This window comes from Phascolarctos cinereus, unplaced genomic scaffold (genome assembly GCF_003287225.1).
Source record: "Phascolarctos cinereus isolate Bilbo 61053 unplaced genomic scaffold, phaCin_HiC Scaffold_5;HRSCAF=322, whole genome shotgun sequence".
NCBI lineage: Eukaryota > Metazoa > Chordata > Mammalia > Diprotodontia > Phascolarctidae > Phascolarctos > Phascolarctos cinereus.
This window is the reverse complement of record NW_027555958.1, coordinates 408,749,697-408,775,316: the sequence shown is the minus strand read 5'-3', so window position 1 is coordinate 408,775,316 and position 25,620 is coordinate 408,749,697. Positions and strand designations below refer to the sequence as shown.

General features: G+C 41.6%; 1 protein-coding gene across 3 annotated transcripts in view; it reads left to right on the top strand.

Annotated features, from left to right (window-relative positions):
- Positions 1 to 793: 793 nt before the first annotated feature.
- The window catches only part of SOAT1 (sterol O-acyltransferase 1), a 79,580-nt gene continuing 54,753 nt past the window's right edge, over positions 794 to 25,620 (top strand). For 2 of the 3 annotated variants that reach the window (XM_020984321.2, XM_020984320.2), the window contains exons 1-2: positions 795 to 930; positions 20,315 to 20,459. In XM_020984321.2, the coding sequence (XP_020839980.1) occupies positions 20,324 to 20,459 (136 nt within the window). In that variant the 5' untranslated portion in view covers positions 795 to 930; positions 20,315 to 20,323. Of the gene's footprint in view, positions 931 to 20,314; positions 20,460 to 25,620 lie in introns of all 3 variants that reach the window. The other variant, XM_020984322.2, reaches the window with a different exon arrangement.

Genomic DNA, 25,620 nt, shown 5'->3' with positions numbered 1-25,620 from the left:
AGATATCAAAAGATTGACATATGGCCCTGAAAAGTAGCTGGCAGTAGGAAAAGGGATGGATCATTGAAGTACATACACCCCATGGATTCCACTGGTACCTACAGGGTGGGTGACCAGACGAAAGCATCCAGTGGGTTGGGTGGACCCCTTGTGGGGGACTTGGGGAAGTACACGGGATGGGAAGGCATGAGTAGGTTCTGAGCTGTACTGCGGGATGCAGACGTATGAAAGGAGGAAAGCTTGCTGAAGGTTATCCTCGTCTGTAAGACGAGGAAACCAGGCAGACGTTATGCCCACGGTCATCAGTAGGTTGCTTCACGCCCTCTGGACCGGTCACACGAAACTCTATAATAAATGCTTCGGAGGGTGGGGTCTGATGACCTGGGCTGGTCAGCAGCTCATTTCGGTCCTGAGATGGTCCTGAGCCGCAGCTCGCGCATGTCCGAAGAGGTCTCAGCTGGACTGTCCAGCAGTGGGGCAGCATGTAGGGACCCTCTAGGGAACTGCAAACACGTCCACCCCGCTCTCCCAAGGCCAGGACTGTGGGGCGGAGCCCAGTCGGAGCCCACTTCCTCTGCCCCCGAGGTGCCGAGAGCCCTGGTGCTCACGTGTTCCTGGTAACCCGGCGCAACCACAAGCCGGGGAGAGCCCCGGCATCCAGCGAAACCGAGGGTTCCGATTGGCTGCCGAGGAGGGGGCGGAACCCATCGGCCTTGGGGGCCCACCAATGGGCAGGGCGGGCCGACGTCACGCGCGTGACGTCAGGAGAGGGACGGCAGCCAGCGTGGGGGGGGGGAGGGGGGCGGGAAGAACCAGGAGTAGCCCGGGCAGCTTTATCTCCTTGGTCCCGGGGCCAGCAGCGCCAGAGTGGACCGGGGCTTCGGCGGGCTTCAGGGGGGCCCAACGGCTGAGTGCGCCGCCGTCACCCAGGTGAGGGCCTCCTTTCCCTCCCCTCTCCCTCCTTCCCTCCCGGGCGGCCAGCCGGCGGTGTACGAGCCCTGTCCGTTGTGCTGGTCCGAAGGATGGGGGGCACCACGGCCACGGTCCCCACCTCCGCCCTAGCCCTGGGGCATCGGCGGCCCGGCTCGGACGAGCAGCGACCCCCCGCTTGGGCAGGCGGGAAAGTTCGCTCTGCGCCGCAGCAGGACGAATGGGTAGGGATTTAAGTCCCAGCCACGTGCGGGACCCCCACCCCGGGGGTCGCGCCCGGTGACCGACCGCCTCAAGGAAAGTTGTTCCCAAGCAGGACGGTTCATCTTACAAGCGGAAAAGCCCGAGCAGTACCCGGGTTTGCAAAAGCCTCTATGGTCCTCCACGCGCGGCCCCCGCGAAGTGGGTGAAGGTCGGGAGTAAGGAGGCCTGTGGGTCCGCGGGGGCTGAGCGCCCGAGGTTTTTAAAGGAGACCCAAACCCCTTCTGTGTAGCCTTTGGTTTTTCTCAGTTCAGTTTTAATCACGGTGGTAGCAGACCAGCTTTTAGAGAGTGTTTTAAAAGTTACGCGTTGATTAAGCGTGTACTGTTGGGCAAAGTAAGTTTTGGGGATACAGAGGAAGGCAAAAAAAAAAAGAAAAAGAAAAAAAGCTTTTGTCAAGGAGCTCAGTCTAAGTGGGAAACAGCATTGGCAAACTATGTAAATATGATACATGCGGCATAAATTGGAGATAATAGAGGGAAGCATTAAGGTACTAGAGAAAAGCTTGTAAAAAAACCCTGAGACTCGAAGACATTCAGGGAAGCCAGGAGGGATGTGTCTATGAAAAACACAAAACTTGGGGAAAGGCTAGGAACGCTTATATTAAATATGGGCTAAGTACAGTTGGCAGGAGTTAATATTTAGTAACCTTCTCTGTGTATGCTGCTATCACACTTGTTTTTCTTTTTTATTTTCCGTTTATGTTCTTTGAGGCTAACAGGGTGCTATAAATTGAAGCAAAGTTAGGGGGTGGCTATGAATGACTTGGCCGTAATGACTTGTCATTCGCCTGGGGATCAGGATGTATTGTTGGGGGAGGGTGATGCCAAGGTAAATAAGTGAAGACTAAAGGGCATTAGAAGGATAAATGCAGTTATTAATGGGTGCTCCTGCCCTAGCTTCTAGGCTTATAAAAAGAATATGTACATTGTTTCTAAAAAAAGGAAATATCCATGGTTGCATTACTTGGATTTATGTCATAGGTGACATGGCCTTTGCTGTGGAAGGAATGTTTGCCCTAACAAGATGAGAATATCAACGTATTGTCAATGCTTGAGTTATTCTCATTAACTCTTTCAGTATTTCATAAAGATGTCAGGGAACTCTACAAGGACAAGTAACTGGGGGGTATTTCAAACTAAACTTGAAAAATCTTATCAGTTAACAAGTGGTAGGCACCTATATTTGCTACATTTAAACTAGATTCTGGACGCACAAGTACAAAGAGTAGAACAGATGGAGTGTGTTAAGTGAGGGACAGAGAGAAGGCCAGTTTGGCAAGATTGCAGTGTGAGGGGGGGGAATAATGTCCAGTGAGGATGGAAAGTTGAGGTGGGGCGTGAAAACCCCGAGAGGAGAAAGTATCCATCCAGAAGATGAAGGTGATGAGGAGGATTGGGACTCTTGAGGGAAAAAAACCACATCAGATTTTTATAATTAATAGTTAGTTGGTAGTATTGGAGAGAGCTGTTTCAATTGAGCGGTGAAATGGGAAGCCAGATTTTTGAGAAGTTGGAGCAAAGGAAGTGGAGGCAGGATGTGTAGGCAACTTTTTCAGAGTTTGACAGAGGGAGGAAAGATTTAGGATGGTAGTTTGAGCAGTTAGTTGTATCTAGTGAAGGGTTTTTTTGTTTCTTTTTAAGGATGGGGAGACAGAGTCAGTTGCTACATGTTGAAGAATCGAGAAGGAGAATGATTGAGGATGCAGTCCCCGGCAGAAAATAGAAGGGAATAAGATGGGGTGCACACATACAGAGGGATTTACTATAGCTACCTGGTGGGGGTAGGGAAGAGGGTATGCTGTAGAGAATGGGAGAAGAGGGCACTCGAATCAAATGGTTTCAGTTTTCTTATTAAATTAAGAGACTAGGTCTTCAGCTGAGAGAGAGGAGGAGGTGGTATGTGGGAGGCTTGAGGAAGGAACTATTGCTAGTTCCCATTCTCCCTCCTAAACCCCTCCCCCGCATTCCTCCAGTGGGGGCGGGGAGAAAAGGAAGATCCTTGTAACAAATAAGCATAGTCAAGCAAAACACATTGGCCAATACCTAAAAATTGGCTCATTCTGTTCTTGGTGGGCACCACCTCCATCACGAGTGGTGTGTAGCTTGCTTAATCATCCATCCTCTGGATTTAACAAGTATTTGTGCTCTATGCAAGGCTTTGTGATAGGTAGGCCCTCGAGATAGACGCAAAAACTACACAGCCCCTGCCCTCTAAGAACCTTCAATTTACTAGGTGGATGCCACATGTACACTAAGTAAATCCTGTTAATCTGAGGAGGGAAAGAAGGCTTAATAATTGAGGGCTTCAAAGATGTCTTCTTGGAGAAGGTAATAACTGAGTTGAACTTTGAAAGAAGACAGGGATCTCTGAAAGGTAGAGGCAAGGAGGGGAATGGAATGTATTTCAAGCACCCACAGAAGCAGGAGATGTGATGTTGAATTTGGGGAACAAATAGTCTAGTTTGGCTAGAATGTACAGTTTATGAAAGTGAAGTAAGGCTGGAAATTTAGATTAGAACCAGATTGTGGGGGATCTAAACCCTAGATAGATCTATAAAGTATTAAGCAGTTACTATGCAGGTGAAGTGCTAAGTGCTTATATAACCCTGACAGCCCCTGTCCACAGGGCATTTACATTTTAATAGCAGAAGTTGTTAAGGGGAGATTAGAATGGGAAGGTGTTGAGTGGTAGGTGTGGTGTGGAGAAGGTGGGAAGTGATCTAGTATCTGATTCTAGGCAAGGTGAGGCAATGACTTTTCCATTGCTAAATGCAGAGTCCAAGGTTCTGGCGGGAAGGAGATGAGGATGAGGATGAGGGCTGGAGTACACTCAGCATGGCGTGGAGATGGCAACATGAAAAGCTAATTAGCTAAGGGGACTATTTTGTATTTTATTCTAGAGGCAGCAGGGAACCACAAAATATTCTTGTGTAGGGAAGTGACACGGTAGGATGTGTGCTTTGGAAAGATTATTTTGACAGCCATATGGATGATGGGAGAGAATAGAAGTAGCTAGGCCAACCACCAGGCAATTGGAGTTATCCAGGTGGAGAGTGTGGAGGGAGAGGATAGTAAACAATATTAAATGTTTAGAGGAGGATAAGTTAGTTGCTTGAGGGCTGAGACAAAGCCAGTGTTCTGATGACCTTAGAGTGAATTTGGTATAGTGGAGGGGACATAAGCCAGATTGAAATGGAATCAGGTAAGGGAGTGGGTGCTGAGGAAATTTGTCTGTGAAAAGAGAGAGCAGAATTAAGGTTTTTTGTTTGTTTTGTTTGGTTTTTTAGCAATGGGAAATCTGAGCTCAGTTGTAGGCATAGAACAAGTTAAGACTGTAAAGGGAGATATTGAAGATGAAAAGGAATAGTAATTCATGGTAAGAGATTTTGGAGAAGGTTAGAATAAGGCTGCACAGGTAGAAGGAAAATAGGAGGGCCACCTTTTCCTCGGAGATAGCTGAGAAAAGGAGTGGGTTAAAATGGCAACTTCTTTTTTAGCTAGGCAGTGGGGTTAAGTGACTTGCCCAGAGTCACCCAGCTAGTGAGTGTTATGTGTCTGAGCCGAATTTGAACTCAGGTCCTCCTGACTCCAGAGCCAGTGCTCTATCCACTGTGCCACCTAGCTGCCCCCTAAGGCAACTTCTAGAGTGTGCGAGAGGTGAGTTGGAATTATTTTTTACTTCAGTCTGGGTAAAGTAGGAGTTGAAATCACCTGCTAAGAGGGATTGGGGGACTTGGAAATTGGAAAAAAGTCTTTTGATGTTGGTTTTTAAAGGTTATCCTAAAAGAGGAGTTGAAAAAAAATATCTTGAGCTGTGGCAGGATTGTTGGAATAGGTGCTGATCCTCCCAGGGAAACTCCTTGGAAAATCTTACAAAGAATAGTTTTTGGAGACCTAGAGGTCAGAGTATTCTGAAGCTGATAAGGAGAGCTAAAGAAAATGAAAAAGAAAAACTGGGGGAGGTGAAGAGGAAGGTGAAATAAAGACTTGGAAGGGGAGGGGTGAAGTGAAGCTGTTGGACAATGGAAAGAAGATGGAGCTGCTTAATTTTTTTTCTTTAGTTTTCTTTGCCAAGGACAATGGCCCTTGAGTTGTAAAGAACAGAACAAAAAATAGCTATTAGGAAATCAAAAGCCAGCTTAGATCATCAGGAAGATAGAGCACCTAGCTTCCCTCACGACTTCCAAGCCATCAAGCTTAGGAAGCAATTTCTGTCTCAGCGATGTCTGGAGCACTTGTGATCTCTTAGGGCTTGTGGAGAGCAGGAGAGGCACTATAGCACTAGAGTATTGTCAGACAGGGAAGAGAATAGATTTTGCTGAATGAGCTTTGCCAATGAGTTTGTCATCAGTTTCTGTCTGGCAGATTTCTTGATCTAGGCCTTCTAGAGGTTAACTACTGAACATCTGAAAAAGGAAGTAGGCTTTATGAAGAAAGAGTATACAAAACTGACTTTTCCTTTTTTTTTTAATGAGGTTATTAGATGAGTACTTAAGAGAAGTGCTGTTATGTGTAGTTTACAGAATCATAGATATTAAGTTTAATCTCTTGATGGTCTCAGCTATCATCTCTATGCAGATGACTTCCAGATCTGCATCTCCAAGCCCCATCTTTCTCCAAACGTTGCCTCCGTCTCTGGGTGTCCCCATGAATATCTCAAACTCAGATGTCCGGAGTAAAGCACAGTATCTTGTACCCCAACCCCACCCCTGTTTCACACTTCCCCGTTTTTAATAAGGAAAGAACTATCCTAGTCACCCAACTTTGCAGCCCATGAATTATCACTTTGACCCATCTTTTCCTTTATCCCCACAGCCAAGCATTTGCTACATTTGTTGACTCTGCCTCTACATTATCCTTTCCATCTGTTCCCTTCTCTGCTCATGTGGCCACTAGCCTAGTTGAGGATCTTGTCTGCCTCTGCTTTCTAATTGGTCTCCTTTCATCCAACTTTTTACCCTCTCCAGACCATTCTGATGTCCTACATTCCTGATTAGTGAGAGCTCACCTTAACCAGTAGGCTCAGATTTGCTGTAATGTATTTGGGCGATCTCTCTGGCAGTGCACTATCTTCTTTATACCCCAGCTCTTTCCCCCTTTTGTTTCTTGATCCCATCGTTGCCATTCCTTGAGGGGCCTGTCAATCAGTCGATAAACATTTATTAAGTGCCTACTGTGTGCTAGCATCGTCAGTCAGTTGCCCCATGACACCATTCATCCTTCCCGTCTCTGTATGTATTGGGGATTGTCTTGGTTTTCATTTGTATTCTTAACACTTAGCACCCTTTCTGGTGCCTGGTAATTGCTTAAATACTATTTGTATTCATATTCTACACAGATGCTGCCTTCTACAGGAAGTCTTCCCCAATCATCTCAGTTCTAGTGCCTTCCCTCTGTTAACTATTTCCCATTTATCATGGATAGAGCTTACTTTGTATATATTTGTTTACAGGTTATATAGTCTCCCCCATTAGATTGTAAACTCCTTGAGGGCAGGGACTGTGTTACCTCTTTGTATCCCCAGCACCTGGTACAATGGCTGGCAAATAGTAGGTGCTTAATAAATGATTACTGATTGATTGATTGATTCTAAAGTACTTTCCTCAAGTATAGATCTGACCATTCCCCTCCCCTCCCTGCCCAAGAAGTTTTTGTGGCTCTTCATTGCCTTGGAATAAGATACAAACTCCTGTTTGGCATTTTAGACCTTTCATAGCCTGTCTCTGATCTGTTTTTACTTCCCCTCGAAGGTCCCAAGCTCTAGTAATAATGCTGGCCCACTCTTCAAGTTCACTCATCTTCTCCTTCCTCACCCTCCCTTTCGTATAATCTGTCTCCTGCCTCTGTTTTTGCCCAGACTGGAATGTTCTTCCTTTTCTCTTGGGATCTCTAGTTTCCCTTAAGGTTCCACTCAACATATTACCTACTACAGGAAGCATTTCTGGATTCTCCACGTTGTTAGTGTCTCATTCTCCACACCTAGCCCTAGCAAACTATGTATTTATTTTGTGTGAATCCTGGGTTTATTTATCTGTGAACAGGTTGCATATCCCTGAGTACAAGCTCTTTGAAGGTAGGCTTACTTTTGTATTTCTATCCCTTGCACTGTTTATCAATTAGTAAATACTTGTTGATTGAATTAGAAGAGACCTCATCAACCGTCTAGCTGTATCTGTGCCTTAAAAAGAATACCCATGAGTATGTTTAGTGGGTTATTCTTTTGGGGAGTATGGGTAGGATTAAATGTCCAGCTGAGATCCCTTTTAACTTTAGAATGTTATAATTTGATAAACTATATCTATTATATAAGATCCTGTGAGATAATATGTGTTCAGCATGCTAGCTATTGTTATTCTTCAACATTTGTATTATTTAGATAAAGGCTTGATTGACTTGCTTATCAGTAATTCACAGTTGAAGCAAAGTTGAAAGAGTGTAGTTAAGATTACTGTATGAGTCAAGTTTAAAAAACCATTGAGTTTAGTAAAATGAAATGATAGGTTTAAATGTGGTTTTACATTTGGGGCCAAAAAAATTAATTTCCAAACCAGATGGAAGTAGCACAGTTAGTTTAAAAGAGACTTAAAGACTTTAGTGAACTAAAAGCTCAACATGATACTATATATACCCAAACTAATGTAGAATGCTCTTGGAGAGGCAAAGCATCCCTGGAGGAGGAGCTGATAGTCCTATACTCTGCCCTAGGTAGACCACATTTGGAGTATTTGTGTAGGGGCCATTTCCAGTCATCCTGATCTATATCTTGCCACTGGACTCAGATGGCTTCAGAGGAGAGAGTGGAGCTGGTGACTTTGTACAGCCCTCCCTCACTGAAATTTAATTCACTTGCAAGTCATGGCATCACCTTCCTGATGTTATGGTCCTCTTCCAGAATGAAGGACAAACAATAAGTTATGTAGGGTCTGGAGCATCAGAATTTTGAGTGTCCACAAAAGGGCGTCTTGGATAGCAAAGGGGCATGGAGCTCATTGCTTGAAGATACTGAGGATGTTAGCCTGGAAAAGAAAAGGATGGGGGTAGAGGAAGGAATGACATGATAGTGGTCTTAAATACAACTGGAAAGACTGTCTTACAGGAGAGGGATTAGATTTGTTTGACCTCTGAGGGTAGAACCAGGATTAGTAGATGGAAGTTAAAAAGAAACAAGCTATGGTTTAATATCTGGAAAATTTTATCCATGAGTGGAATGGATTGCCTTGAGAGATCATGATTTTTCCTCTCATTGGAGATCTCTCAAGTTTGTCAGAACATATTATATAATGGACTCTTTTTCATCTAGGGGTTGATCCAAATGGCCACTTTCAACTCTTAAGGTTGTGATTTTTCTCAGAACGTGATACCTAAAGTTCCTAGAATATTATACTAAATAGGATTTTTTTTCCTTTTTGATTCTCTTTAATCCTTTCATATTTACCTCTAGAGACTAATCTTTGCTTATATCCAGTCCCAACCTTTCTTGTATAAACTACTTCTAGAAGTTTACTTACTTCTAGAAAGCAGAAAGTCTAAAGAAAAGCTTATATGGAAGTAATAAGGCTTATCAGATCTCTTATCTCTTATTTTCATTAAGTATTCTGTTCTATCTAGAGAGATAAAACCACTGGTTGTTGTCCACTGGACTACAGCACTAATTAGTGTTGTCTGCAGATTCTCTGGTCACTCCCCTTCTTCCTCCATGAGTTTGGTACTCTACTCACAATTTTTCTCCCCTCCCTAACTCCTGCCTTTATACTAGAAGACTTTAGCATATTGACTTTATCTTAAAAAAATTTAACCACTCAGTTCCTCAGCCTACTCACTTCCCATGAGCTTCATCTCCACCCCATCTCAGCCACAGATGTACCCCCTCCATGTTCAGATATTCTGAAATCTCCCTATCTGACTGCAGTCTGTTAGTTTTTCACCTCTCCCTTCCCTGACAGAATCCTACTCTTCATCCACACCATGATCTCCAGTACCTTGACCCCTTCAATTCTCTCCTTGGTCATCTCCCCGGAGCTAGCCTCTCTTTCCTCTTTTTCCCTGCCTTGACCTCTTGATTAACCAACTCTATATTTCCTCCAGAAGCAGAAGAGATTAAGGAAAAGTAGCAAGAATATACAGAAAAACTGTATAAGAAAGATCTTAACATCACAGATAACCAAGATGGTGTGGTTACTGATCTAGAGCCAGACATCCTGGAGACTGAAATCAGGTGGGCCTTAGGAAACATTGCTAAGAATAGTGGAGGTGATAGAATTCCCCTGAGCTATTTAAAATCCTAAAAGATGATGCTGTTGAAGTACTGCACTCAACATGTCAGCAAATTTGAAAAACTGAACAGTAGTCACTGGATTAGAAAAGATCAGTTTACATCCCAGCCCTAAAGAAGGGCAGTGTCAAAGAATGTTCAAATTCCTGAACAATTGCACTCATTTCACATGCCAGCGAGGTTGTGCTTAAGATCCTGCAAGCTAAACTTTAGCAACATGTGACCTGAGAATTATTAAAGTGGACTGGTTTTCAGAGGCGGAGGAACTAGAGACCAAGTTGCCAAGGTTTGATAGATTATGGAGAGAGCAAGGGAGTTCCAGAAAAACATCCACTTGTCCTTTTTTTGACTGTACAAAGCTTTTTACTATGTGACCATGACAAAATGTGGTAAATCCTCAAAGAGATGGGGAAGTACCAGATCATCTTTCTTGTCTCCTGAGGAAGCTATATATGGGCCAAGAAGCAATAGTTAGAACTGAACATGGAACTGATTGGTTTAAGATCGGAAAAGGAGTCTGACAAGGCTGTATATTGTCACCTTTTTTATTTAACTTATATGCCGAGTACATCATGCTAAAGTCGGGCTGGATGAATCAAAAGCCAGAATTAAAAGTTCACAAAAGAAATATCAACAGTCTTAGATATGCAGATGATACCATTTTGATGGCAGAAAGTGAAGAGAAATTAAGAAGCCTCTTGATGAAGGTGAAAGAGGAAGAGTGTAAAAACCGGCTTGAAGCTTAACGTCAAAAAAAACTAAGATCATGGCAACTGGTCCCATCATTTCCTAACAAATGGAGGGAGAAGAAATGGAAGTAGGGTCAGATTTTCAGCAACTATGGCCACGAAGTTAAAAGAAAGCTGTGGCAAATCAGGACAGTATACTAAAAAGCAGAAACATCACCTTGCCAACAAAGGTCCATATAGGCAAAGCTATAGTTTTTCCTGTAGCAGTGTATGGCTGTGAGAATTGAACTATAAGGAGAGCTGAATGCCACAGAATTTGACACTTTCAGATTGTGGTTCTAGAGAAGACTTTTGAGAGTCCCTTGGACAGCAAGAAGGTCAAATTAGTCAGTACTTAAAGAAATTAATTCAGGCTTTCACTGGAAGGTCAAACACTGAAGCTTACCTACTTTGGCGGCATAATGAGAAGACGGAACCTATTGGGAAAGACTCGGGTGCTGGAAAAGATTGAAGGCAAAAGGAAAAGGGGACAGCAGAGGATGAGATGGACTGATAGTGTCATAGAAACAATGAATGTGAACTTGGACAGACTTTGAGACGTGGTGGAGGACAGAAGGGCCTGGCTTGTCCATGGGGTCACAAAGAGTTGGACACGACTGAACAACAACAAGAACATCCCCTCCTTGACTCTACTCTCCATTTCCCACCACTTCTTCCTCTCCTGTCCCAGCCCAATGGCTTACTTTAATGTATTTCTATTCCTTTTGTTTTTCTGATTTTTAAAACCTCTCCTTGTGGAATTCAGTTGATTGAGAGATTCATGAGATCTCTACTCACCACCTCCTTTTTTGAATAATCTTTCTTAGAACCCTTGATACACTAAAAAGTAAATTTTTTCCCTTCTCATCTACATTTTTCCTCCCTCCCTTCCTCCCCTTTGGGAGTTGTAAACACTTGATCATGATTTCCCCCCTTTCCATTTGTTTTCCTTTCTTTGATCTATTTTACCTTTTGAAGACTCTGTCCAGCCCATTTTTCTGCAGGTGAATGCTTGGAAGTCATTACTTTTGTTAAATTTCATCTTTTTTTTTCTTGTCAAATTATACTTTATAGAATAAATTATTCTTAGGTACAGCCCCTTTCCTTTACCTTTTGATATATCATTTCTGTCTTTACTTTTAGCAATTGATGTGAAATTGTACAATCCTGATGAGGGTTCCCTGGTAAATGATCTGGGGCTTCTGTTGTTTTTGTTGCTTTCCCCCCCTAAGATTTGAATTTCCCATTTAGAGTGTGTTATAGTTGGGATTTCTCTTTGGTGACCTGTGGGTCTTATCAGTCATAGGATTGTAGATTTAGAGCTATCAAGTCCAACTCCTTCATTTTGTAGATGAGGAAAGTGAGGCACAAAATGGAGAAGTGACCTAGGTAGGGTCACACAGTTCTTAGTAAGTATTTGAGGCAAGATTTGTATCTTGGAGTAGAGGATGGTTGGAGACGGAGTGTCTGAGAGGGTAATGTCTCAGCACAGGTGCTCTCCTGGAATAAGACCCCCATCCCCCCATCCATGCTTTCCTATTGTATGCAGTCACTGTATGTGTCCTTCTGTAAGACCTGCATAGTACATCTTTCCACTGTGCTGTTTTCTTTTTGCTGTCTTGAGGTGCTAGTGTATGTAGCATGTGGGCTGTCACTGTTAGCTCATTCTTACCATTTGACTGGCCCACTTGCTTCATCCAGTCACCTCTCTGGTCTCATTTTGTGTAGATTTAACAGTCTTACATAAGAATTGTATTGTTTCTTTAATCCTGAACGTTGATATTCTACTCTTTAACCGCAACCCCTTGTCTGTGTGCATTTCTCACTCAATCACTCCTTAAATCTGCTTTCTAACTTTATGTAGCTCTTTGGTTCTTTGACCCCAAGCCCACTTTGGCTTTACCCCTACCTAGCTAGTATATATGTCAGTGATTCACTCTCTGTTGTTCTTAAAACTCCTCAGCCCCTTATCTTTGGTTATTCCTGATTTCCTAATCTCGATCTCTCCCCCCAACCATCTGATTTCTGCTTCTGGGTTGTTAAATGTTATGGATGGAGTTTATTGAATGATGATTTCATCCAGGAGTACATAAGCTCAGATGGACCCTTCACTGCTGGCAGTCTTCTTCCCTACTCTTAACTGGTTCCAGATATTTTCCACAGCATCTGTTCCAAACTCTTTCCCAGCTTCAGCCTCCTACATACGTTTCTCTTCCCCTTCCAGAGGCTTATGGTAGATGAATTATTTCACTGAAGATTCTCTGCATCATTGCCTATCTTCAGTTCTATCCCTCCAGTCAGACAATAAGGTTCTTCTGCTCCTGACTGATCCTCTGCCCATGTTTCACTAAGATTAGAGCATATTGTGTTTCTGTGTAATGAATAACTTTTGCTTTCTATGTGGGCTAAAACTGAGTCATCTATAAAATGTGACTTAATTTTTGTAGGTTAGGAACAGTTGTAGAAAGCCTTAGGTATACTTCTGTATTTCTTTTCCATTCCATAGATAAGGAAATAGGATAGAAAACTCTCTTCGATCATGCCATTTCTTCATCATCATCATCATCGTCACCATCAACCATTGCCACCACCACCAGCATTTATATAATGCTTACACTATGCTAAGCACTCTATAGTTATTATCTCTGATTCTCACAACAATCCTGGGAGGTAGGTACTATTTATCCCCATTTTACAGATGAGGAAACTAAGGTGCAAACAGAAGTGAAATGACTTGCTTACAGCTAGTGTCTGAGGTCAGATTTGAACTTGGTTCTCCCTTTACTCCAAGCCTGTCACTCTAACCTAACCACTGTACCCTGGCTGCCCATACAGTAATAAACGGTGATAGAATACTTTTCCTATGCTGATTGAAATTACAGGGTGGTTACCAAAAGGTTTGTGGTTGAACTCTTTGAGCATTTAGACAAAAGGAAAGCATCTGGATTTGTAGTTATGTATTGTAGTAAAATTCCCCCTAGACATCTATATGTAGCTATAATGGGATTTGTCCAGTGTTTTCTTTTTTTAAAATAAATTTATTTTCAGTTATCAATATTTACTTCCCAAGATTTTGAGTTCCAAATTTTCACCCCATCTCACCCTTCCCCCTCACCAAGATGGCATTACATTCTGAATATCCCTTCCCCTAGTCTGTCCTCTCTTCTATCTCTTCTCCCCCTTCTCTTATCCCCTTCCCCTTCTATTTTCCTGTAGGGCAGGACAGACTTCTGTACCCCATTTCCTGTATTTCTTATTTCCCAGTAGCATGTGAAAACTTTTTTTTAAACATATTTTTTTTAAACCTTTAGGTTTCAAATCTTCTCCCTTTCTCCCTCCCCACCCACCCTCATTGAAAAGGCAAGCAACTCAATATAGCTTATACATGTGTAGTTATGCAAAACACTTCCGTAGTAGACATGTTGTGAAAAACTAACTCTATTTCCCTTAATCCTATCCTGCCCTCCCATTTATTCTATTCTTTCTTTTGACCCTCTCCCTCTTCAGAAGTTTTGCTTCTGATTACCCCCTTTCCCAATCTGCTCTCCTCTCTATCATCCCCCTGTTCTCTTGTCCCCTTCTCCCCCTATTTTTCCATAGGGTAAGACAGATTTCCTTATCCAATTGAATGTGTATGTTATTCCCTCCTTAAGCCAAATCCTATGAGAATAAGATTCCCTCATTCCCTCTCACCTTGCCCCATTTCCCCTCCACTGTAAGAGCATTTTCTTTTCTGTTTTTTGGGGTTTTTTTGTGTGTGAGATAATTTACCCCGTTATACCACTCCCTTTCTTCTTCTCCAAATATAATCCTCTCTCATCCCTTAATTTTATTCTCTGGATATGACCCCTTAATCTTCAACTCTCTGTGCCCTCTATCTGTCTGTCTGTGTGTCTGTCTGTCTATCTATCTATCTATCTATCTATCTACCTGTCTGTCTACCTATCTGTCTACCTATCTGTCTACCTATACATATATATAATTTTTTCCTCCAACTATCCGAATACTGACAAAGGTCTCATGAGTTATAAATATCATATTTCCATGCAGGAATGTAAACAGTTCAACCTTAATAAGTCTCTTATGATTTCTCTTTCCTGTTTACCTCTTCATGTTCTGCTTGAGTCTTGTATTTGAAAGTCAAATTTTCTATTCAGCTCTGGTCTTTTCATCAAGAATGCTTGAAAGTCCTCTATTTCACTGAATGACCATTTTTTCCCCTGAAGGATTTATACTCAGTTTTGCTGGGTAGGTGATTCTTGGTTGTAATCCTATCTCCTTTGGCCTCTGGAATATTATATTCCATGCCCTGCGGTCCTTTAATGTAGAAGCTGCTAAATCCTGTGTTATCCTGATTGTGTTTCCACAGTACTTGAATTGTTTCTTTCTGGCAGCTTGTAATATTTTCTCCTTGACCTGGGAACTCTGGAATTTGGCTACATATTCCTAGGAGTTTTCCTTTGGGGATCTCTTTCAGGAGGAGATCTGTGGATTCTTTCAATTTCTATTTTGCCCTCTGATTCTAATATATCAGGGCAGTTTTCCTTGATAATTTCGTGAAAGATGATGTCTAGGTTCTTTTTTTGATCATGACTTTCAGATAGTCCAGTAATTTTTAAATTCTCTCTCCTGGATCTACTTTCCAGGTCAGTTGTTTTTCCAATGAGATATTTCACAGTGTCTTCTAATTTTTCATTCTTTTGGATTTGTTTTATAGTGTCTTATTTCTCATAAAGTCACTAGCCTCCATTTGCTCTATTCTAATTTTTAAGGAAGTATTTTCTTCAGTAATCTTTTGGACTTCCTTTTCCATTTGGCCAGTTTTTCTTTTTAGGGCATTCTTCTCATTGGCTTTTTGGACCTCTTCTGCCATTTGGGCTAGGCTATTTTTTAAGGTGTTATTTTCTTCAGTTTTTTTTGGGTCTCCTTTAGCAAGCTGTTGACTTGTTTTTCATGATTTTCTTGCATCACTCTCATTTCTCTTCCCAGTTTTTCCTCTACTTCTCTTACTTGCTTCTCAAAATCCCTTTTGAGCTCTTCCAAGGCCTGGGACTGATTCATATTTTTCTTGGAGGCTTTGGATGTAGGAGCTTTGACTTTGTTGTCTTCTTCTGGTTGTATATTTTGATCTTCTTTGTCACCAAAGTAAGATAATATAGTCTGACTCTTTTTGCTGCTTGCTCATGATCCCAGCCAATTACTTGAGTTTTAAACTCTTTGTTAAGGTAAGAGTCTGCTTCCAATGTGGAGAATGTACTGTCCCAAGCTTTGGGGGTTTATATAGCTGTTTTCAGAGATACTTGTAGGGACCTGTAAATTTTCAGTTCTTGCAAGGTGGTATGATAAGGGGTGAGGTGTTTACTCCTTTCCTGGCCTGTGCTGTGGTCTATTAGTGACCACAAGCACTCCTTTCTGTCCTGGAACTGTGAGGAAGGTTTCCTGTCCACAGCCACTACAAGCTCCACCGTGCCAGCTCCTCCTCACCCCAGGACCCCGTCCAGAACTGTGACCCAGATCCAAGCATGGGCAAAGCAAGAGATTCCTGCCTCAGCACCAGCAGAGAGATCCCTGCAATCCCCCTCTGATCAGCCACTCGATTCCCCCTCAGTCTGTGGGCTGGAAGCTCAGGAAGCAGCTGCCCACCCCAGGGCCACTCTTGGGGAATGGAGCTGAGACCCCATCTTCCTCTCTCAGCACTGCAGAAACAGACTTTTCCCCACTGACCTTCTAAGTTGTCTTTGGCATTCCTGGGTTGAGAAGTCTGGAAACTGCTACAGCTGCCCGCAATTCAGTCCTCTGAGGCCTGCTCCAGGTTTGCTGTGGTGTGTGCGCCCACCCCACGCTGTGCTTCGCTCCCAGCCTGGTGAGATATACCTTTCTGATCAATCATCCAGGTTGTCTTGGGCTGGAAATTTGTTTCACTCTGTCTTTTTGTGGGTTATGCTGCCTTAGAATTTGTTTAGAGCCATGTTTATAGGTATTTGGAGGGGTTTGGGGGAGAGCTCAAGCAAGTTGCTGCTTTCACTCCGCCATCTTGTCTCCGGCCCTGTTCAATATTTTCTTTCTTTTTTTTCCCAGTATTTTCTTGGGAGCCACATATTTGAAGGTTGTATGGGAAAAGTCATATGATGAAAATACTTCCTATAACATTTTGAAAACAAATATCAGTGTCTGTTAAGGATCATATGATTTTCATTTAATATTTTACTATATGTAGTCAAGCATTTAAATAGTAGGTAATTTTAATTTAGCAAGCATTTAGTAAGTACCTAGTCTGTGCTAAGTATTGGTTACAAAGACAAAAATGAAACAGCCCTAATAACTTCAAGAAGTTTGCTTATTCATATAGATAAGTGTGCAAAAATACATGTCAAATGAGTATGAAGTTATGTTTTTTGTTTGTTTTTGGTGGGAGTAAGAGGGAGAGTCAGTGTGGACACTAGCCTGGGAGAATCAGGAAAATATTCTTATGGTACTTGAGCAAACCTTGACATGGGAGCTAGGGATTTCAAGAAGTAAGGTGAGGGGAGAGCATTCCAGGCATGGGAGATGATGTTGACGGTCTGTACAAAGGTATGAAATTGGGAGAGATAATGTCCTGTATAGTGAACAGCAGGTAGGTTCATCTGTAGAGGATGTGGAAGGCATTATTCTATACCTTTCCAGGCTTATTCTTCAAGGAAATTACATTTGTATAGATAAGTAAACAAAACCTATGCCAAGTGAATATAAAGTTATATGGGGGTGTGTGTGTGTGTGTGTGTGTGTTTTTTTGTGGTAGGCTCTAACCTCTGAGGAAATCAGGAAAAGATTCTTATTAGTACTTGGGCAAACCTTGATGTGGTCCAAGCCTGGAAAGATAGGCTGGAGCTAGATGGTTAAAGGGTTTTAAATGCCAGAGAAACTTGGATTTTTACCAAGACAAAGAACCCCAGAACTTTCTTGGGATGGAGGAAGGGCTATCAGCTTAGGAGCTGTGTTGAGATGTCGGGTGAAGAAGAGATGTAAGACCCAGGGTGACTGGAAAGATGCTGGTTCACTTGACAAAAATAGGGAAGTTTAGAGCATTGGGTTGGAGAACACAGTGAGTTTGAGATGCTTATGGATGTCCAAGTAGAGATGTGGGACTGGAACTAGGGAGAGAAGTGATAGTTAAGCCCTTGAGAAGGAATGAAGTCACAGAATACATAGATAAGAAGATGGTTTAGGACAGAGCCCTGGAATAGAAACACACATATGGATGCTGTTTTAGCAGATGACACCAAGAAGGAGAGGTTAGACAGGCAGGAGAACCAGATTAATGTCAAATGCTCCGGGGAGGTCAAGACTGAGCAAAAACCGTGGAATTTGTGTAGTTAGGAAATTATTTGTGACTTTAGAGCAGTTTCTCACTTACTATTCATCTCTCAGCTTTTTCTGATCTGATTTCTGCCATCAACAGGGGAAGCAGCCACAGCCAGTGTAGATACTTTTCATGGGAAAGAGGGATAGCTCTAGGGGAGATAATGGGTCAAGTGAAGGTTTTTGTTTTTACTTTTTTTAAAGAATAGGTGAGCTGTTCTTAGGCTTCTTTGTATTGCTTGGGGCATTGAGAAGTGACTTGCCCAGGGTCACACAGACCCTGTATCAGAAGCAGGAATTGAACCCAGGTGTTCTGACTTGGAGGCCAGCTTCCTACTGTACTGCCTTTCTCCTGTACAGTTTTACCAACTTTCATCTCCTAGGAGTTAAAGCAAGAGCAGAACAGTAAATCCCTCTGTGTGGTACTTTGAGAGAGGGAATAATATGGTAGCTGGTAGTCACATGAGGTGAGCTGTCTTGTTGGGTGCTCTACTAATTAGACAAAATCAGATCCAGTTTAACCTTAGAGGGGAAGGCACTTCTAGTTGAAAGGTGGGGAGGTACAGATGGTGGTGAGCTAAGTCTTTACAGAAACCAGGAACTCCTAGACCCAGAGAATAAAGAGAGAAAGGAGAGCATTCTGAATTGAGGATCAGACAGTTGGGGTTAGGAGAGCAAACCCAAGAAGGAAAATGGGGTAAGTTAGGGAATAAAGATCAGGAAAAAATGAGATCATAAGCAGTGAATTAGTAAATTAAGTAGGAACCTGAAACCAGCAGCAGGGGGAGACTTCCCGTTCCCAGTATTGCACCCCCATTCTCCCCAGTCATTTTTGGTAGTGGATTTAGGGGGGCTTGAAAGGAGAAATGTCTTCCCTTAAATAAGAAGAGTTAAAGGGGAAATTGTTGCTGGATTTTGGTACTAAAGAACTGCTAAAGTGTAACTAGCTGACATTCTCCCTCTGTGCAGTTGAAACATCTCGTAATCCAGGTAATTCTATTTGGAAATGATTCACAGTGTAAGGGCCCTGGGGCACTGAGAAGTTATGTGACTTGTGTGGGGTTGGACTGCCAGGATGTGGCAGTGCCAGACTTGAACTCCGTTTTTCCTGAGGCTGGTTCTTTACCACTGCTGTCTTAGTGTGCCTTACTGTCTGACAGGGTCAGTAATTAGGGTAAAGGGAGTCGGGGAAGCTTGTAGGTAAAATCTTAAGTCTTCTCTTACAGGTCTGAAAATTGACTTGATTTAAAAGTTAAGTACACCATCATATTGGGGAAAAGAACATGGGCACTTGCTGCTCGTTGAGCCTTCTTGGAATTTGTTATGACAGCTACAGTGCATTTAACTTGGAGTCAGGAAAACCCCAGACTCTTATTAGCTGTGTCCCTCAGGGCGAGTCACTTAACTTCTGTTTGCCTCAGTTTCCTTATCTGTAAAATGGTGTTGATAATAATAGCACCTACCTTCCAGGGTTCAGATCTAATGAGATAATATTTATAAAATGTTTTGCAAACCTTAAAACACTGTGTGAATGCTAGCTACTCCAACCTAACTTTCCAAGCTTCTCAGTCTGCTTCCCTATGAATCTTCAGCTTTCGCCAGAATGACCATTCATGGTTCCCCTTTTAGGCCTTGTGCGTTTCCACCCTCTGTCTGCTCTTGCCATTGTTGTCAGTGCCATGCCTTCATGTCTTCTCAAACAAAATCCTGTCACTGTCCAAAGCCAAACTCAGGATCTTTATCATGAAATCTTTGTATCTCCGGGATTTTCCTTTGTTCTTGAAACGTAACAATTGTCTGTATTGCTCATTGGTAACTATTCATCATCTGTTTGTCTTGTCATTTCTCTAATGACTTAGATTTTTTAAAAATTGATGTCAATTCCTTTATTTCTGTGTCTTATTCCTCCTCTTCCCTTATCCAGTAACTGTTTCCTTTAGAAAGATAAAGAAGAAAACAGGTCAGCCAGACTAATACTTCAAGCCCCTACTTTTCCAGCCTTGTAATAAAGGGAGAAAGGTGTGTTTTCTCCTTTGGAGGGGCCAAGCTTGTTTATTTTCTTCTTTTTCATTTAAGCTGTGGTTATTGTGTATGTTATCTTCCTAGTTCTGCTTCATTGCACATAAATCTGTTTTAAATTTTGCCCTGTTTCTTTGACTTCTTCATATTGTTTCCTTGTGGCAAAATAATGTTCTATATATTCACGTGTCACAATTTATTTAAATATTCTCTAAATGATAGGCACCTGCTTTGTTTCTGTTTCATTGCTATCATCAAAAGTTTTGCTAGGAACATTTTAGCGTATATGGAACTTTTTTGTCTTTGATTTGTTTTGGCATATGTGCCTGGCAGTGATGGATCTCTGGGCCAGAGGTTATGGACCCATTCAGTCACTTGTAGCAAATTGTTTTTCAGAATTGTTTGACCAGTTTACAACTAGATCTACCAACAGATGGAATATTAGCATGCTTGGTTTTTGTTTTGCTGATCCTCCAACATCTACTGGTTCCATATAATTTTGCTATCTTGTTTTATACTTTATTGTTTAACTCTTTTACCATTTAGGTCTTCATATATTTGATGCCTTGTCTTCCCAACTAGCTCCATGAGTTCTTGGTGGGGCAATGTTGAATCAAATAAAGGTGCTCAATAAAATGGTAGTTGATAAAAAGTAAGAGTATTATGTGTAAATGGAAATGAACATGCATAGGAACATTTCAGCCAAACATCTGGTCTATCCAAATGTCAGATTAACCTCTTCCTTGTCATTTCCATTTTAGTTACCCAACATGATGGTAGGTGAAGAGAAATCTTCTATGAGAAATCGCTGGCTCACATCCAAAGAAAAAGATGAAAAAAAGAGAAGTGTCCATAGAGAAGAGACCCTACAGACACTGCAAGAGACTCTGCAGAAGCCAGAAAATGGTGAGGAGGCATCTGTCACTTTGCAGTGATTGTTTGGGAATAGAAAATAAAAACATTGTCTTAGGACAGCTGTTACCAGTCTTTTTGGTGAGGAGTAATTACCACCACCAGTTGCTTCAGAGTTACTCATTTGCACCAGTGTCATAGGTTACTTTCTCTTGCTCTAGGGTTAGCCACATGGAATTTTGTCACGTTGAGTCAGAATCATAAAGAAAAGTGAGCAGTCAAAATCAGGTTGTCTGAGTAACATAAAAATGGACTGAGGGACACCTTTCCATGGGCATAGGGATTTTCTTCTTCCCTCTGTTCTTTCCTTTGAAAATGTACTAAGTATTTTGTCTTATATTTTCAGTCTTTATAACTTTCCTACTGTTGTTATATAAGTATCTTTTTTTATGAAGGTAGATGACTTATACAAAAATTTGGAATTAGAATTTTGTTTGCTAAATACATAGGGGAAACTCTTGAGAGATTGGTCTTTGACATGCAAGTATATATTTTACACAGAATTAGTTTTCTTCGTCTTAGCTTGCTCACATTGAATTTTAAATTTTGGCAATTGAATTCTTTTACTAGCAATTTAAGTATTGTTTTTGAACCTTGTGTATTGAGAATATTCTCTGACAGTCTCTTAATTCACTATGGAATGACTGTACATACATATATATATGCACATTTGCGAATGTGTATGTATATGTATGTACATATTTACATTATATACACACATACCTTTGAGCCTAGATTTGTAATAGATTGTGAAATTTTGAAAAGGGAAGAGAAACCCATCATGGGGGAGGAGAAAAGTTTTATTTCTTGTACTGAATGATAGGCTACTTGATCACAATCTCCACCCCTCCACCTCTCCTTCAGAGCCCTGGTAGCATTTCTCTTTATGAAATTCCTCAAATTAAACGTGGCATGTTTTAAAAACAGTTTTTGCAGAGTGATGGAAAACATCCATCTTTCTAACCAGTTTCTGTTTCTGGTTTCATCTCATCTCTGTGCCTTTGTATCGCCGTCCTCCAGGCCTAGAACACTCTCCTTCCTTGCCTCCACCCTTTCATATTTCAAGATTCTTTTTTTTAATATTATTTTATTTTTAATTTATTGACTAAAACAAGCATTCACTTAACAGTTAAAGAGATGACTACACATGAAACTGCAAATCTGTTATGCACAACTTGCTGTTACTTTAAAATATATAGTAAAAGTGTCATCAGTATCATTTCACACACACCCCTCCCCCATCCCCAACTGGGGCCGTTAGACACAAATAGGTATATATTCCCCTGATTTCTTTCAAAGATTCAGCTCAAGTGCTGCGGGAGGCCTTGCAGGTCTCCCTAGTTACTTAGCCTTCCCCTCTAAGATTACCTTCCTTCTACTCTGCATCTGTTTTATGGGCACCTAGTGGGGAGCTACGTGGTGCAGTGGATAGAATGCTGGGCTTGGAGTCAAGAGATACATCTTCTTGAGTTCAAATACAGCCTTGGACAATTGTTGGTTTTGTGACCCTGGGCAAGTCACTTAACCCTGTTTGCCTCAGTTTCCTTTTCTATAAAACGAGTTGGAGAAGGAAATGACAAACCACTCTAGTGTCTTTGCCAAGGAAACCCCAAATGGGGTTGTGAATAGTTGGACATCACTGAAACGACTGGACAACAAAATTTATTTACATGTTGTTTTTCTCATTAGTATGTAAACTTCTAGAGTTCAGGGCTTGTTTTTGTTTTTGTCTATTTTTGTATCTCTACTGCTTAGTATAGTGCCTGTGGCAGAGTAAACTCTTCATATTTAATAAATACTTGATGATTAATTATAGTCATTTAAAATGTTATGTATTTTCTCCTTGAGAGATTTTTCATCTTGGGGCTTCTCTCAGAAGTGATAATATAGAATACATTAAATAATTTTGGCTTAAATCTTTAACGTATACCCGACTATTTGATTCGCTCATTCAGTAAGGATTTTTTAGGAGACTGTTATGTGCTAGGGGATGCAAAGTCAAAAAATAAAGCAGTCCCTGCTGTCATCAGTCAGTTCTCAAGCCTTAACTAAGCACTGGCGGGGTGCTAAGTGTTATGCTAGCTAGCATTTGTATAGTCCTCAAAGAGGAGGCCAGTTTGTCTGGAGTGCATGAACAGGAGTAATACATAATTATTCTGGGAAGATAGATGGGGCCCAGGTTAGAGCTTTAAAAGCCCTCTTATCTGAGAGCCAATAGGAAGCCCCTGGAGTTTGAGAAGGGGAATGACCTGGTTAGAGCTATACTTTAAGAAAAAAAAATCACTTTGGCAGTGAGTGGGAATAGATTTGAGGCAGGGAAACCTAGTAAAAGGCCACTGCAGTAGTCCATGCAGGAGAGGGAGATTGTTTGTGCTAAGGTAGTGGCTCAGAGCAGTGAGAAAGGAATGGATACAGAAGATCTAGCAGCAAGATTTGGCAACTGATGGGCTATTCAGGGTGAAAGAGATAAGAATGACACTGAGGTTACAAACCTTATGAGACAGGAGGAAACATGGTGTCCTAAGAGAAGTAGGGAAGGTCCAAAGAAAGGTGGATTTGGGAGGAAAGATAATGAGCATGGAATAGGGCCTTAAGTGGTTATTGACAGATTTTGGACCATGTAGTTTGAAATGTCCAGTAGGCCGGACAAGCTTGGGCAGTCAGTAAGTCAACATTTATTAAGCACTTACTGCATTCCAGGCCTGTGCCAAGCATTGAAGATACAGAGAAAGGCAAAAGACAGGCCCTGTGCTCAGGGAGCTCACAGTCTGATGGAGGAGATAGCATGAAAACAATTATGTGCAAAGAAGTTGTACAGTATAAAGTGGAGATAGTCAACAGAAGATCGTAGTATTGAGAGACATCTGGAAAGACTTCTTGCAAATTGCTTATTATAATCACACATTATTCACATTTTGTTCTTTCTGTAGACATTGTTGTAACCGTGTTGTTTTCCTAGCTTTGCTTTCCATATTTCTCTGAATTCTTCATTTTCATTTCTTAATATTCAGTTACGTTAATGTACCCCAAATTATCGAGCCATTTCACGGTCAGTGATTACCTCTTGTTTCCAGTTTTTTTTTTTTTTTGATACCTCAGAAAGTGGTGCTATGACTATTTTGGTTTGTATCAGTCTTTCTGTGGGTTAGATGCCTGTCAGGGCGCTCTCTGGGTTTAAAGGATGTGGATAGTTTTATCACTTTTTAAAGCTTAATAGCAAATTGCTTTCCAGAATGGTTGGACTTATTCATACTTGCACAAATAGTGCATTACCTTTCTGTGCCTATCTTTCTATAGACCCTCCAACATTACCTATTTCTATCTTTGGTCAACTTTGGCTTGCTGTCCTTTCAAGGAACTCTTAAGAATCAGTTCTTCCTTGACTGATTTTTCTTATATATGATGTTTCAAGCATGTTTCTTTTGGGATCAAGGTCCATCCCTAGATAAGTCTTGGCAGAGTCCTTTGAGGGTGTCTCATGACTTGTGGGATAATATATTTTATAATAAAAATCGTTACGCACTTTAGAAGTTAGCACATTTTTGTTTTCCTGTTAGTGGACCATCAGGTCAGATTCGTTAGAAGGGATCGTAGAAGCTATCTGGTCCAGATGCCTCATTTTACACTTGAGGACATTGAGGCCAAGAGAGATTAAGTGATTTGCCCAAAGTCAAACAGATTGCAACATTTGGACAAGAACTCAAGCGATGCAGCTCCACATTGAGTGATTTATAGGTTTTGAGGTATATCCTTTAAAAAAGAAATCAAACAAAAAATAGCCATGCTGTGTAAATTAGGTCCACAACATGTTTCCTTTTATACTCAAAGTTAGTTAACAGTACAGCACTTGGAATGAGGACACTGATCACTCTGAGTTGGAAAATATGAAAAGGAGCGAGCATTGATCAATTCCTTGAACCCATTTCACCTCCAATATGTTGTGGCACACCTTCATTGTGTGGTTATGTGGCACCTTACATGGGAGAGGGGGGAAAAAGAAGCCCAGGCTCACATGTCTGAAAGAGATTTTAAATGCTCACCTTACCAGCCAACCAAAGATAGAAGGAGAGTATTGTAGACCTTCAAATCTGTGCCGAGTGGGGAGATGTGGCAGCTGCTCTGTGGAGGGCTTCCCAGCCTTCCTTTTTGGTTTAGGAAAAGACCTTTTAGAGATGATCCTGTCCTTTCAGGCCTTCCTGGAGAGTGGTTGAATGAATGGAGAAAGCATTAGATGTTTACTAGTTATGCCAGGCCCTGTGCTAAGTACTGGGGATGCAAATAAAAAGAACAGTCCCCATGCTCAGAGAGTTTAAAAGATAACACATAGCGGAATGGTGTCCGTGGGAAGAAATTGGCTCTGGGGAGTCATAGATGAATGAGGCAGTCAATTGACGCACCCTTTCTAAGAGAAATGGGGGTATTTGTTCTTTGCCACCTCTCTGCTTTGGGGTCTGTGGGCATAGTGATTGGGTAAGGGAAGTGAAAGTACAAGATTGGAATGTTTCCTTTTATCCTCAAGGTTAACAGCAAGCAGGATGTGGAGCCATCCTATCTTGGCTGCCAAGTGCTCTGGGACTCTGAGCTCAGATGAATATTTATTAAGTTATCATTTAGGGAAAGGTTAAGACTGAGCTGGTTTTAGAGGTGAAAGTAAGAAACAATGAGTACTTACAGGATATTAGCCAGTTGGCCCAAGGATGCCTTTGAGACATTTTTTCAAGTTAAGATTTTACAGAAGTGCCTGTAGTTTGTTTTATTTGGGATTCTACATGTGAATACTACCTGAGACTCCATAGGGCAAAGGAAAATAATCTTCTAGTACACAGATAACCTAGCTAGAGGGAAAAAAGCCTTAATTATTAATATAGTTATATATCAATGTGTATGTGTGCATGTACTTTTTTTTTTTTTTGGCTAGGCAATGAGGTTAAGTGACTTGCCCAGGTCACACAGCTAGTAAGTGTCAAATGTCTGAGGTTGGATTTGAACTCAGGTCCTCCTGACTCCAGGGCTGGGTGCTCTATCCACTGTGCCACCTACCTGCCCCTGCATGTATGTTCTATAGCAAGCAGTAGCATTTCATTTTCGTTCCCTAGAGGGAAGATGGCATTTAAAAAATTCTAAGAAGCAAATATATACTTCTAAGTATAATAAA